The sequence below is a fragment of the Meleagris gallopavo genome, chromosome 1 (assembly GCF_000146605.3).
Source record: "Meleagris gallopavo isolate NT-WF06-2002-E0010 breed Aviagen turkey brand Nicholas breeding stock chromosome 1, Turkey_5.1, whole genome shotgun sequence".
Classification (NCBI taxonomy): Eukaryota; Metazoa; Chordata; class Aves; order Galliformes; family Phasianidae; genus Meleagris; species Meleagris gallopavo.
In genome coordinates, this window is record NC_015011.2 from 763,885 (window position 1) to 777,760 (window position 13,876).

Genomic DNA, 13,876 nt, shown 5'->3' on the forward strand with positions numbered 1-13,876 from the left:
GATGGGGGTGGGGAGTATGGGGAGAGGAGAGTGTGGGGATATGACAAGGGGATGGAGTGTGGGGACGGAGGGAGCATAGGGACAGAGGGATATGATGTGGGGAGTGGGACAGGGGGATATGGGTATAAGGGGATGGGGGGATATGATTTGGGGCAGGGGGGTTAAGATGGGGGGATATGGGTACATAGGAACAGGGGACAATGGGTTCTGGGGAGAGGGATAGGGAGATATAATGTGACATGGGGGACAGGGGGGTGTGATGACAGCATGTTATGGGGTTGTCATATGGGGACAGGGGGACAAGGAGGACATGGGGACATAGGGATGCGGGAAATGGGGGACATGGGGATGCAAGGACATGGAGACAGAGAGGATCTGGGGACATGGGCATGCAGGGAGAGTTAGACAAAGGGACATAGAGGACTTGGGAACAAGAAAATGCAGGGACAGAGGGACACGGAGGACTTGGAGACATGCAGATGCAGAAATGTAGATTACACAGGGATGCAGGAACATGGAGATATGGAAACGGGGATATGTGGACTCAGGGACATGGGGATGTGTGTATGGGGATGCAGAGATATGGGGACAAAGGTACCTGGCTGCGAGGCGGAAAAGGTCATCCACAGTGTCGGGATGGTTCTGGAGGCCACTGGGCTGCTCGAGGAGCTGGAAGGTGGGGATGCAGAGAGCCTGGGGGGACACCAGTCATTAAGGCTCCTTGGCAATTAATTGGGCATCCTTGGTAGTTAGGAGTATGGGTCAATTGTGTCACTTGGTAACCGCAGCCCAAAGCTGCTCTCCCAGTCTCCCCAGACATGGGCTCATAGGTTTGGGGTTGGGATTGTAGGATTGGGGCTGGGATGGGGTTTTGGAATTGAAGGATTGGGACAGGGATGGTAGGACTGGGGATGGATTGGGGTTCTGGAACTGCAGGATTGAAGCTGGAATTGTAGGACTAGGGCAAGGTTTGGGGTTCTGGCATTATAGGATTGGGGCAGGGATTGGGGTTCAGAAATTGCAGAAAGGGGCTGGGATGAGCCCCACCTGCAGCATGTCGAGCAGCCCCTGCCGACAGCCCTCCTCCATCCCATACTCATCCACCAGGATGCTGCCCAGGTACAGGAAGCACGAGTGCTGGTGCGCCCGGTACACGCTCACCATCTGTGGGGCACACACCACTGCAGCTCCTTCCCAATCCCAGCTGAAGCTCCATACATTCCTTTCCCACACCCCTCTCCCGTTCCACCTGTGCAGTTTTATCCCTTCCCCACTCCAGCTGAAACTCCACACATCCCATTCCAACCGCAGAAAGTTCCCTGCATTCCTTCCCAATCCCAGCTTCAGACTCCCACATCCCTCCCTAATCCCAGATGCAGTTCCATATATCCCATCCCAACCCCATTAACCTTTCCTTCCATTCCTCCCCAACCCTAAATCCCAGTTCCCCCTATTCCCCCCCAGTTCCACTCCTCATCCCAATCCATTCCCACTCAACCCTCCCCAATCCCATCTGGCTTCCCCTATCCCTTCCCAATCCCATTTCCCTCACAACTCCCTCCAATCCCACTTGGTTTCTTCCCTCCCTCCCCAGTCCCGATCCCAGTTCCCTACCCCTCCCTTCCCAATCCCAATCTCACTGGCTTCCCTCCTCCCTCCCCAATCCCAATCCCAGTTCCCACTCATCCCTCCGCAATCCCAATCCCATTGGTTTCAACCCTTCTCTTCCCAGCCCCAGTTCCCATCCCTCCCTCCCCAGTCCCAGCTGCAGTTCCATACACCCCTTGCTCCCCCCACAACCTGTGTGACCAGGGGCTGCAGCAGTGCAGCAGAGCCCTTCCCCACGCAGCGCACGGCGAAGCGCAGGCAGCGGCAGCAGCGCTCCACGATGCGGTTATCGGCGCTGTGCTTGTTCAGGGTCTCAGACAGCACGGGCCAGATCTGGGGGCAGAAAGTCCAGGTGACCCCCAGCACCCCACATCACCGCAGGGGGTGCTGCCAGGTCCCAGCCCGCGCTCACCTCCTGGATGACTTTTTGGCACGGGTGGATCTGCCCGTTCTCCACAATGGGGTTGGTGTGCCTGCCAGGAGCAGAGTGGGGTTAAGTGCCTCCGATAGGACACAAATGAGACAGAATGAGGACACAACAGCATGATCGGGACAGGACAGGGACAAGACAGGGACAGAATGGTGACAGGATGAGGACAGGATAGGGACAACACGGGGATATGACTAGGATGGAATGGGGACACAACCAGGACAGTACAGAGACAATATGCAAACACAACTGGGACAATACACCGACTTTACTGGAATAGGATGGGGATAAGACAGGGACACAGCCAGGACAGAATGGGGACAAGACTGGGTCATGAATGAGACAGGATAGGGACACAATCAGGATAGGATGGGGACATGACCAAGACATGAGTAGGACACGTCAAAGACATGACTGGGATATGATGGAAACACAACCAGGATGGAATGGGGACATGACCAGGACATGATGGGGACACAACTGGGACACAGCGGGAGCAGGATGGCAGCACAACATGGATAAGAACACCTCAGACCTGAAGATGACGGCGAGGCGATCCAGGGGCACAGTGGGGTCGGAGGAGAGCCCGTTGCTCGGCTCCTGTGAGAGCAGCTGCAGAAAAGGGACACGAGGGGGAAAGGGGGAATCAGTGGTGGTGTCCCCAGTGGCAGCACCACACAGGTGGATGGTCACAGAATGTCACTGCCATCTGGGGACTGGTGCTGAGGCTGTACCTTCTTCAGGGCGAGCACTTGCACGGCGCACAGCTCGCTCAGGCACTCAGAGATCTTCTCCAGGGGCAGCCTGGCGAGGACCAACGCCGTCCCTGCAAGACAAAGGCATGGGTCCGACCCTAAAACAGCCTCGTGAGGAAGGGGATGGTGTTTTGGGGTGGGGGGCAGCAAAGCCAACGCTGTTTGTATTGCAACATGAGTGGAAAAACACTATTTTGCCTCTTTAGGCACACACTCCTTCCATGCAGCTCCCTCTGCACAAGCCCCATGGCTGCCTTGTTATTAAGATTGTTCCTACAAAGCAAGATGGACCCCAAGGCATCAGGGACCCCAGTGCAGTGAGAAGCACCTGAAGCCATCAGGTACATCAATACAGCAGGAAGATCCCAAACACCCTCTGCAGATCCCAACAGAGTGAGAAGCACCAGAGCCTACTGGGGATCCCAACACAAGAAGGGAACAGACTTTATGTCCCAGAACTATTTGGGGTGGAATGGACCTTCACATCTACAACAGTTTGGGGTGGAAGAGACCTCCAATCCCAAAACTGTTTGGGGTGGAAGGGATCTCCAGTCCCACAAACGTTTGAGGTGGAAGGGACTCTACAGACCGTACAGTCCCAAACCCTGCCAAGGACAGGGACACCTCCTACAGCCCACAGCACCAGGGGATCATGTGGGTTGGAGGAGACCTTGAAGGGCATCATATCCTACCACTCATCTGGCACTGCCCAGCCCACTGCTGGGCCACGTCCCCACGCACCACGTCCACGAGTCCCTTCAGTCCCTCCAGGGCTGGGGACTCAGCTCCTGCCCTGGGCTGCCATCTCAGTGCTTCACAACCCTCCCAGAGCAGGAATTTTTCCTTACCCCCAACCTAACCCTCCCCTGGCACAACCTGAGGCCATTTCCTCACGTCCTGTTCCTCACAACTTGGGAGAAGAAAGATGCAACCAACTGGATGCAGCTCCATCAGCCACCAGCCAACACAGTCCTGTTGGCCACCACCCAACACAGCCTCATCGGTCAGCTGGACACAGACCCATTGACCACCATCCAACATGGCCCTGCTGATCAACTGGATGCAGTTCTGTCGACCACCACCCAACACAGCCCTGCTGACCATCAGGACACAGCCCTGCTGACCACCACCCAACACGGCCCCATTGACCAACAAGGCACAGCTCCATCGACCATCACCCAACGTGGCCAAGTTGACAAACTGGATGCGTCCCTGCTGACCACCATCTAACATGGTCCTGCTGACCAACAGGACATAATCTCACTGATCACCATGCAACATTTCCCCATTGACCAACTGGATGTGGCCCCACGGACCATTACCCAATGAGGCCCTGTTGACCAACTGGATGTTGCCCCATTGACCACCACCCAACATGGCCCTACTGACCAACCGGATGTTGCCCCATTGACCACCATCCAACACGGCCCCACGGACCAACTAGACACAGCCCACTGACCACCATGCAACACGGCCCCTTGAACAAATGGACACAGCCCCACTGACCATTACTGAATGAGGCCCCATTGACCAACTGGATATTGCCCCATTGACCACCATCCAACACGGCCCTATTGACCAACTGGACACAGCCCATTGATGCAGCCCATCCAGAGCCTGACTTGGCCCAGTCAAGGCCCCCTCCTGCCTCACTCACCCTTGAGGAGCCCAACTGCAGCCTCCGGGGACAGCGTGAAGGAGTCGAGGGAGCGGGCAATCTCCAGCAGCCCGGTGAAATGCTGTGCCATGTGGTCACGGCACACCGAGCAGATGTTGTGGATGGCCTTGGCTGCGGCTGAAGCCAACCGCCGGTCACACAGTCCCTTCATCAGGTAGCCCAGCACAGGGTCTGCGGAAGGGGAAAACTCATGGGGTGAGTACAGGGAGTGGGGCAGGGAGCAAGGAAGGGGGTCGCTGGGAGGGACTGACCCAGGAACTGTGGGTTCCTGTCCACCACTTCGCTCATCTCGCCCACCAGCTCGATGCTGGTGTAGCGCACGGCCGTGTGCACCGTCTCAGGGAGACGGACCACTCCCTCCAGAACCTCCACCAGCGTCGGGTTGTTCTCCCTGCAGGATGAGGTGGGTGGATTAGGATGAGGAAGATGATTTAGGACAAGGCAGAGGGATTAGCAGGGTCCTGACCCCCTGACTCCACAAAGATACCCCTGCACATGGAGGCAGCCAGTGTTGGCATCAAAATGTGGAGCATCCCTAGTGGGAACAGAATCACACAGCAGCCTAGGTTGGAAATGTAGTCACAGAATGTCCCAGTCTGGGGAGGGAATCCCAATTTGAGAAGGGAATTAGAGCATCTTGGGTTGGGAATGCAGTCACAGAACATCTCCAGTTTGGGAATAGCACAACAATATATCCTGGACTGGGGATAGAATCACAGAATATCCCAGGAATGGAATCAGAGAGCACCCTGAGTTGGAAATGAAGTCCAAATGTATCTGTTCTTCAGTTCGGAAATGGAATCACAAAGCACTCCCCAGTTTGGAAATACAATTACAGAATGTTCCCAGTTTCAGAAACGGGATCACAGAGGATCCCCAGTTTGGAAATAGCACCCATGAACTCTACAAAGACCTCCAGCACCACTCACTGGTCAACGCTCTTGGCGATGGAGGCCATGATGAAGAGGACAGCCTCCGTCACCTCCCAGGGTGGATTGCCGTCTTTCAGTGTTGCATAGAGCTGCAAGGGGGAGAGAACAAACCAAGAAAATAAGCCCCAAAATCACCCATCTCACCCCAAAATAGTGAGCCCACTGTTTTGGGACCCTGTATCTGTGTCTGCGTGTTTAAGGACACGGGGAGGTAATGCAGACCCACCTGTGCGAAGCATTCCACCGAGCCCACCAGGAAGATGAGGTCCTTGACCAGGTCTGAGACACGCATCCGGAACTCGCCGAAGTCATCTGTCTCCTCTGGGACACCCTCCTGGGATAGAGGGGATAAGGAGAACAAAATGGGAGAGAGGAAGAAGGGTGGGAAGGGAGGAGGAGCCCCCAGCCTCCAACAAGGCATGTCCCAGCAGAAACACCTCTGGGAGGACACAGCGGAGCGTGTCTCAATGTGGGAAATACTGCAGGGAAGTGGGATGGGGACCAGAGGAAACGCAGCAAGAGGAAGACAGAAAATGACACAAAAAATGTGGCCTTACGTGGTCTGAGTCGAGCTGGCAGTGCCGGGCCAGGGCGTGCAGCAGGCGTTGGATGTAGGCTTTGAAGATGCTGTGGATGACGGCATCCTCTGTCTTGTACAGGTGCTCCCCCAGGCGGTACCAGAAGTTAAAGGAGATTTCGACCACCTGGATGGGAAGCGAGGAGAGAAATTCAGGGTTTGTTATCAACACTGCCTGCAGGGCTTCCCATACAGGGTCTCTGAGGGTTTATGGGATTGTGGATTTCTATCGGCAATGCTGCTTCTTCCACTCACAGCAAAACACTGAGTGGTTCTTACAGCTTCATCAAGCTCCTTGACAATTAAAAAAGGGTTTTAAACCCAGAGGTCATCTAAAATTTGCCCCCTACAAGAAGGATGGGATGAGATGGGATGGAGGAGTGACCTACCCTACAAGAAAGACAGGATGAGATAGAAGAAGTGACCTGCTCTACAAGAAGGATGGCATGAGCTGAATGACCTGCCCCAAAAGGAAGGCCAGGATGAATCTGCTCTCTAAGAAAGGACAGGAGTTGGGTCTCATCATCCTGGAGAAGACGAGGCTCAGCGAGACCTCATCGCAGCACCCCCAGGATTTAAAGGGTGGCCATGAGGAGGCTGGAGCTCTCTTCACAAGGACAACCAATGGAGAAGATGAGAGACAAGGAGGAGCCGACCCCGTGCACACCTCGTACTGTGGGTGCCCTGCACAGATCAGCAGCAGCTCCAGCGTCCGCAGGTCGCCCAGCCCCTGGCCCGGCGTGCAGACAATCTTGTCCAGGAAGGTCTCGCAGAGTTCGGTAAACACACGGCAGTAGTTGAGCACCCTGGGGAGGAAAAGGCAAAGTGTGGGTCAGGGGAGATGGTCCATGGGGAGCATGGAGTGGGCAGTGAGGGTAATGTGTCCCAGAACCCATTTCAGACCATGGGATGCCACCAACTGTTCGAGCGTCCATCGACACAACCAACTCAAAGTGCTCCAGGAAGGAGCAATGGTCCCAAATTAACCCCAAATCCCGCATGAGCCCAAAGACAAATTAACCCAAAGTGCTCCAGGAAGGAACAATCATCCCAAACAAACACAATTATCAATTATCCTCAACAAACCAGCCCAAGGAAGGAGCGATGAACCCAAGGAAAAACACACGACTATGTTATAAACCAACCCAATATGCTCCTGGAAGAAGCAATAATCCCCAAAATAAAAAAAGGTAAATGCATAATCCCTGACACTCTGGAATGGAAGATTTTTTCCACCTCAAACCCTTCTGAGATTGAAGGCCCCTTCTACCCCAAACCAGTCTATGAAGGAGATTTTGGATTTGTGACCTGGCTCTGTCCCTGTCCCTGCTGTGTTGCTTCAAGCCTTCAAGTTCAAAATGTGGGGAGATGTTAGGAAACCATAGAACCATGGGAAGAAAAGAAAGGTGAGAAAAAGGGTTGGGATCTTCTTGTTGAGTTGGAATCTCCAGTGGGCATGGGATCTTCTTGGATTGGGATTCCTAGAGGGGTTCGGGGGCTTCTTGTTATGAACCTCATAGGGCTTGGGATCTTCTTGTTGTGTTGGGATTTCCCATTGGCTTGGGATCCCCAGCAGCTTCAAGTGCTTCTCCTTGCATTTAAATCCCCAACAGCTTCAGGTGCTTCTCACTGCACTGAGACTCTCCATGGGTTTGGGATCCCCAGTGGGTTTGGGATCTTCCTGTTGTTGTGATCCTGTTGGGATCCCCAACAGCTTCGAGTGCTTCTTGCTGAATTTAGATCCCCCATGAGTTTGGGATCTTTTTGTGTTGGGATCTCCAGTGGTTTCCAGATCCTGTTTTGGGATCCTCAATGGGTTTGAAATCTCTAACAGTTTTGGGATCTTCTTGTTGTGTTGGGATCCCCAGTGGGTTGAGATCTTCAACGGTTTCAGGATCTTCTTGTTGCGCTGGGATTCCCAGTGGGTTTGGGATTCCGTTGTTATGTTGGGATACCCAGTGGATTCGAGATCCCTAACAGTTTCAGGTGCCTTTTGCTTTGGAGAAACATCTTCAAATATGAGCAACTCAGCTGCTTTGAACTCAGAACAGAGGGAGGAGATTTTTGGAATCACAGAACCACGGACAGGACACAAAGGTGAGAAAGGACGGAAAAACCCAGATGCAGCAAATCCTCAAAATAACCGCATCAGAGAGCACAGCAGCCAACTCCTGCTGCTCCAGCCACGGTCACTCACTTGTCCAGGTCCTCCCGTGCCACGGCCATGTGGTAGGCACTCTCGAGTGTAAGGACCCCCTGGAAGAGCTGCAGGGCCAGGGGCAAGTTGGTCTCCACATTCTCAATGGCGTAGAGCGCCGAGCAGACGCAGTCCGAGGCGGCCTCGTGCAGGTTGGAGGAAGTCTTGTCTTGTTGCTGCAAGAAGGAGGAAGAGGAAAAAGGGAGGATAGTTTCGGGGGAATCAGACAGATCTATAAGTTATGTTGGCACACGGGGCAGCCCAGAGCACTGCAGGACATGCATTTCTGCAGCATGAGTGTTGTCTGCTCCTTCTCCTGCTGAGAGGAGCGCTTGTTTCATCATTTGTTTAATTTGCACCACGGAACAGATGCAAATGAGCTTCCTGTTAACGAGGGGAGGAAGTGATACAACATGGGGGCTGCAGCTCTAGAAAACGTCAGAATCCCTTTGCTGCCGGTGCTCTGCCACGTGCATAAAAGCACAGAAACTCTTTTGGAATTAAGCAGTAAAAGTGTCAGCAAGAGAATTAAATTTTCTGCTGAAAACCTGGAGGATTTTCAGCATCGATTTCCGTGCTAAGCAAATGCAGTTTGTTCAAAGAAAAATACAGACCAAAAAAATGCATTTTTCTCCTTCCCAAGGAATACAGACAACTCCTAAAACCAAAAGCAACCTTGAAACTTCGATCCATGACGATGGCAAAACAATGACCAAGGTGCAAACTTGGCCATGGTGGTGACCCCCAGACAGGCTGGAAACGGCATTCCTCAGCCACGCCAACCCCAAAAATTGGGAGCCCAGAGCATTCCCACCCAACACAGGGGATGGAGCTGTAGGCAGAGAAGCAGCATCAGATGGATTTAAGAGCACCTCAGCAACAGGGATACTCACCAGCACCTCAAAAAGGAGTGACAGCAGCTTGCTGTTGGCCATGAAGGTGCTGTCCAGGACTCCCAGGTTGAACCAGCTCCCCAGGCACCGGAAGATTTTGATGAGCATCTTCTCATCGTTGCCTGCTTTCTCCACACATGTCATCTACAGCAAAACAAGAACCACTTACAGCACACACGATTTGGGAAAATGAGGTTGGGAAAGACACCCATCCTGGAGACTCTGCAGGGTGACCTTCACATCCCCCAAGGGATGCAGGGTTTGGGTTTTGGGTGGTGCCAAGCAAAGCCAGGAGTTGGACTCAACAATGCTCACAGGTCCCTTCCAACTTGAGGTATTTCATGGTTTGATGACTCTAGGATCCTAAGGCACCCAAAAGACCAGGCTGGGCTCCCAGAGATCCTCACTGGGTTCATAAATTCCAAAGGCAGATTTTGCACTTCTGTCCAGCCCATCGCTGGACCCACAGTCATGAGATTAAGGATTATCTGTACTCAAACACTGAGAGCCAGAAGACAAATTGGTGAATGGTTTGGGACCTTCAATCCTACAGTGGTTTGAAGGGGTAAAGGGAACCTTCCATCCCAGACTGGTTTGGGGTAGAAGGGACCTCCAATCCTACTATGGTTTGGGGAGAAGGGGACCTTCCATCCCAGAATGGTTTGGTGTGGAAGGGACCTCCAATCCTACTATGGTTTGGGGAGAAGGGGACCTTCCATCCCAGACTGGTTTGGGGTAGAAGGGACCTCAATCCCACAACGGTTTGGGGTGAAGGGGACCTTCCATCCCGGAATGGTTTGGTGTGGAAAGGATCTCCAATCCCAGAACTGTCTGAGTGGAAGGGACTTCCAATCCCAGCAGGGTTTGGGGTGAAAGGGACCAACAGATCCCAGAACTGTTTGGGGTGGAAGGGAAACTGCATCAGGAGGAGACCCAATGGAGATCGTACTGCTGCACATGCCCTTACCAGCAGTGAGACAACAGTGCTGGAGTAGTAGGCCAAGTCTTCGATGATCTCGGTGCGGCGGTTGGCCCCGATGCGCAGCGAGCGGCTGTGCACCTCCTCGGGCAGCACCGTGAGGATTTCCAGCAGGAAGGGCAGTGAGGTGACATCATTGCTGTACCTGGAAGCAAACGGAGCATGGAGAGCACGTGGGCAGGGGACAGAAAAGCAGATGTGGAAATCCTAAATGCTGTCACGCATGGAGAGATGGATGGGAATTCCACCTCTATTTGGAGGCGATCTCAGAAGCTCCTCATTACTGACAGAGCCACGGAAACACCCCCATTGCTGCCCCATTTTCTGCCACGTGTCTTTTCGGATCTCATGGGTCTACCCACTAACAAACACAACCATCACTTACTTTTCGACCAGCGTCTGCACACAGCCCTTCCAAGAAGCCATCTGCAGGGCGAGGTCTGCTATTGCTAAAGCGAGCTGGAAAGGAGAGAAAACACAGCTTGGAGTGGAGGTGCAAAACCCTCAAAAGTCCCTCATTCAGGGGTGTTTGTGGTAAAGCCACAACAGCAATGTCTTCCCCTCTGCTCACAGCCATCCCATCTCACCAAGCACCTCCACCTCAGTTCTGGAGGGGCATTCCTAGCCAGCTGGCAGGAGGAGCTCTACAGACTCCCTTCCTCCAGTTTGCTGTCTGTGTTCCAATAGTACTGGAGGAAAAATGAGCTCAGGTTTGGCATCCCAATTGCCCTGCTGTGTGGCTGATGCAGGCTCGGTGCCCCATGCTTGGTGCTGGGTTATTTAAAGCCTTGGCCGGACCGCACAGCACTGCTGAGATTTGGGATAATGGGATGGGAGGGGTTTCCCAGAACACAACAGTGTCCACAGGGGATACAGAAATCAAATCAACGGGGACAAAGCATTGATCAGTTTAAATACAGTTATCAAATGGAGACGGGGAATAGCATCCTATGCCTGGCAGCATGGCACCAGTGTTCTCCTCTCTTCTTGCTCTACGATGGAGGAAAAGCAGCCAAAGAGACCTTTGAAAAGAGCTCTGGTGGAAAAAATCAGCAGTACCCACTCCAGGGGAAGCCCTAACCCCACTGGAAGCAGTCCCAGAGCCTCCCTCTACCTGGGTGACGATGACCGGTGAGAGGTCCTTCAAGTTCTGGATGTGAGACAGCAAAGAATCACGCAGAGATGCGTGCGAGTCGGTGGGGAGCTCGTAGAATGAGGTCTGGATCTTCATCTTCATCGTCTGTGCTGCAAAGTAGCACGACTCCACATCCTGCCGGATCTGCAGGAGCTGGTCTGAGATCTCCCAGGCGTGCACCTGTGGGTGAAGGGAGATTCCTAAAGATGCAAACACACTTCCTCATCCCCTGCGCCAACACTGTTAGCGCTACAGTGAGCTCCTCATCACCAAATATTGGGATACTGAACACTGGACCACGGGGCTGAGGCTGATGGTGGCACTCAGCTGGAATGCCAGTTTTCATTTCAGTGAAATTGCTTAAAAAGTAATACTTCGTTCCTCTGAAATCCACCTTTCTTTCCCTCAGCCCCAACAGCTCCCTGGATCACGTTTCCCATTGCTGCATGCACCAGACACAGTCCCAAAGGTTTGGCTGATGGGAAGTGAGGCTGGAAAGCGGTTGATCCATCAAGGAATTGGAGAATGGTTCAGGCTAGGTGGGCCCTGCAGCCCCTCAGTGGTTTGGGGTGGAAGGGGCCTTAAGCCCACCTTGTTCCAAACCTTCTCAATGCCAACCCTCACACACTAACTCCTAAAACACACTAATCCTAAAATGCTAACTCTAATGCTAAACCTAAAATCCTAACCCTAAACCTAAACCCCCAACTGCATATTGAAAATCAAGGCTCACTCCTCCCTTTCCCCAGACTCGGCTCCATCACCGATCCACATCATCCCAGAGCCTGTGTGAGGATTTCTTTCACTTCCTGATCCCACCCTGGGCTTCAAAAATGACTTTGGGCTGCAAAACCTGAATAGCAAGAGGAGCACAACCCGGAAGGCCAACTCTGGAGCTGAAGATGGGTGTTGAAGGGGATGAGAAGCACCCCAACAATAAAGATGGGCAGCCCAACAACGACCAAGGCCCTAACAAAGATCACCACCCAAACAAAGACCAATGCCAAACAAAGACAGCTGCCAAAGACCACCATTCAAATGAAGACCAAGACCCTAACAAAGACCACCACCCTAGCAAAGAGAAACGCTGCTCTCAGAGCACCTGAGAGCACCCAACTTTCAGAGATGAATCCCAACAGCTGAGCTGAAAGTGCATCTGAAAAAGAACCTTAACGATCCCATGATTTCGCATCCCTGTTTCAGGCAGGAGCTCAGCCCAGTGCTCCACTCTGTGGTGGCACATCCACCTGCAGGGTTTCTCTGTGGGGATGATCAGTGTCACGGTGCCGAACACGGGGTCGGTTGCTCTGATGCAGCTGCTGTCTGGGGAAGTACCCAGATGTTATTTCCAGCATGCTTTGATTGACAGATCTGGAGTTCTTTAAGGTTAATTCAGAGGTACTACTTCTACTATCCACTTCCACACTATTCTCATTTCATTAATTTTAGGAATAGAACCAAGGAACACCGTATCAGAATGAGCCATCAACATGAGCCCTGCCTGGCTCCCACCTATCACTAAGCCAAAAGTCTACCTCAAAGCACAACCACACTGCACCAAACCACCACAAAAAAACAACCACGTTCGCTGCTCTACGCACAGCAGCGGCCACAAAACGCTCACTAGGAGTTTGGTTACATCCATGGGACATCAGTGAGGCAGGAGAACACTGAAAGCATTTGAGTTTTTATCTTCTCCCCAAAGCCCACAGCCCCACGTGCTCTGCAGGTCAACTTCTGCACAGCTCCATTGCTGCCAATCCGGAGCATCAGAGAAGAATTAATGTGAGATGGTCCCTAACGGGATTCTGGTGACAAGATCTTGGCACCAGCTCAGCCTGGCCTCGGCCACCTGACCCTGGGGGGATACCACAGCCGCTCCAGAAGCACCTGGGGGGCACTGTGGACCTCCTGTAGTCACTGGGACACTCCTAAGGGAAGCTCTGGGGGACACCAAATCCATACCAGAAGCATTAGGTATGTCGTGGGGGGAACTGTAGATCTTCAGGGGGAATCGGGGCCATTCCAGGAGCACCAGGACACTCTTGGGGGGCTCCAAAGCCATATTTGGAGCAGAGGGAGTGTCCTGGGGATACTGGAGTGTACAGAAGTAAATCAAGGACCTGTTGGGCGGTATCAGGGCCATTCCAGGAGCACCAGTGTTCTCCTGGGGGGCACTGAGATTGTATCAGGAACTCAGGGGACCTCCTAGGGTCACCACGACATTCCTGGAGAACAGCACAGAAGCACTAGGCACCACCAAGCTTGTACCAGGAGCACTGGGGATCTCTTAGTGGATACTGGGAAACTCTTGGAGGGCACCAGGACACTCCTCGGGCCATCAGAGCCATACCAAGAACCCCAGGGACCTCCTGGAGGGCATCGGGACACCCTGCGGGGCACCAGAACTGTATTAGAAGCACCAGGAACCCTCCTAGGGGGAATGAAGTAAGTCCTGGAGGACACCGGGATGCCCCGAGGGGAATCACGGCCATGCTAGGAGCACAGAGGATCTCCTGGGGGGCACCGGGGACCTCCTGGGGGGGGTCCGGAACACTCCTGGGAGCACTGAGTCTCTCCTAGGCAGGTACCGAGAGATTCCTGGGGGGAGCACCGGAACCACCTCGGAGCCACTCCCCACACCACCCCACCCCTCCTCCGCCTTCCAGAACCGTTGCCTCTCCAGCTCCAA

General features: G+C 53.4%; 1 protein-coding gene across 1 annotated transcript in view; it reads right to left on the reverse strand.

The window, feature by feature from the left end:
* Positions 1-11,387, reverse strand: part of TNPO3 (transportin 3) — a 16,248-nt gene extending 4,861 nt beyond the window's left edge. The window contains exons 1-17 of the mRNA XM_031552557.1: positions 11,164-11,387; positions 10,435-10,508; positions 10,038-10,194; positions 9,071-9,214; positions 8,178-8,353; positions 6,648-6,786; positions 5,961-6,107; positions 5,630-5,737; positions 5,401-5,492; positions 4,723-4,862; positions 4,451-4,642; positions 2,773-2,864; positions 2,574-2,650; positions 2,021-2,081; positions 1,801-1,941; positions 1,048-1,164; positions 599-693 (exon numbers count right to left, since the gene is read on the reverse strand). Coding sequence (XP_031408417.1) covers positions 599-693; positions 1,048-1,164; positions 1,801-1,941; positions 2,021-2,081; positions 2,574-2,650; positions 2,773-2,864; positions 4,451-4,642; positions 4,723-4,862; positions 5,401-5,492; positions 5,630-5,737; positions 5,961-6,107; positions 6,648-6,786; positions 8,178-8,353; positions 9,071-9,214; positions 10,038-10,194; positions 10,435-10,508; positions 11,164-11,286 — 2,075 coding nt within the window. The 5' untranslated portion in view covers positions 11,287-11,387. The remainder of the gene's footprint in view (positions 1-598; positions 694-1,047; positions 1,165-1,800; positions 1,942-2,020; positions 2,082-2,573; positions 2,651-2,772; positions 2,865-4,450; positions 4,643-4,722; positions 4,863-5,400; positions 5,493-5,629; positions 5,738-5,960; positions 6,108-6,647; positions 6,787-8,177; positions 8,354-9,070; positions 9,215-10,037; positions 10,195-10,434; positions 10,509-11,163) is intronic.
* Positions 11,388-13,876: the final 2,489 nt, after the last annotated feature.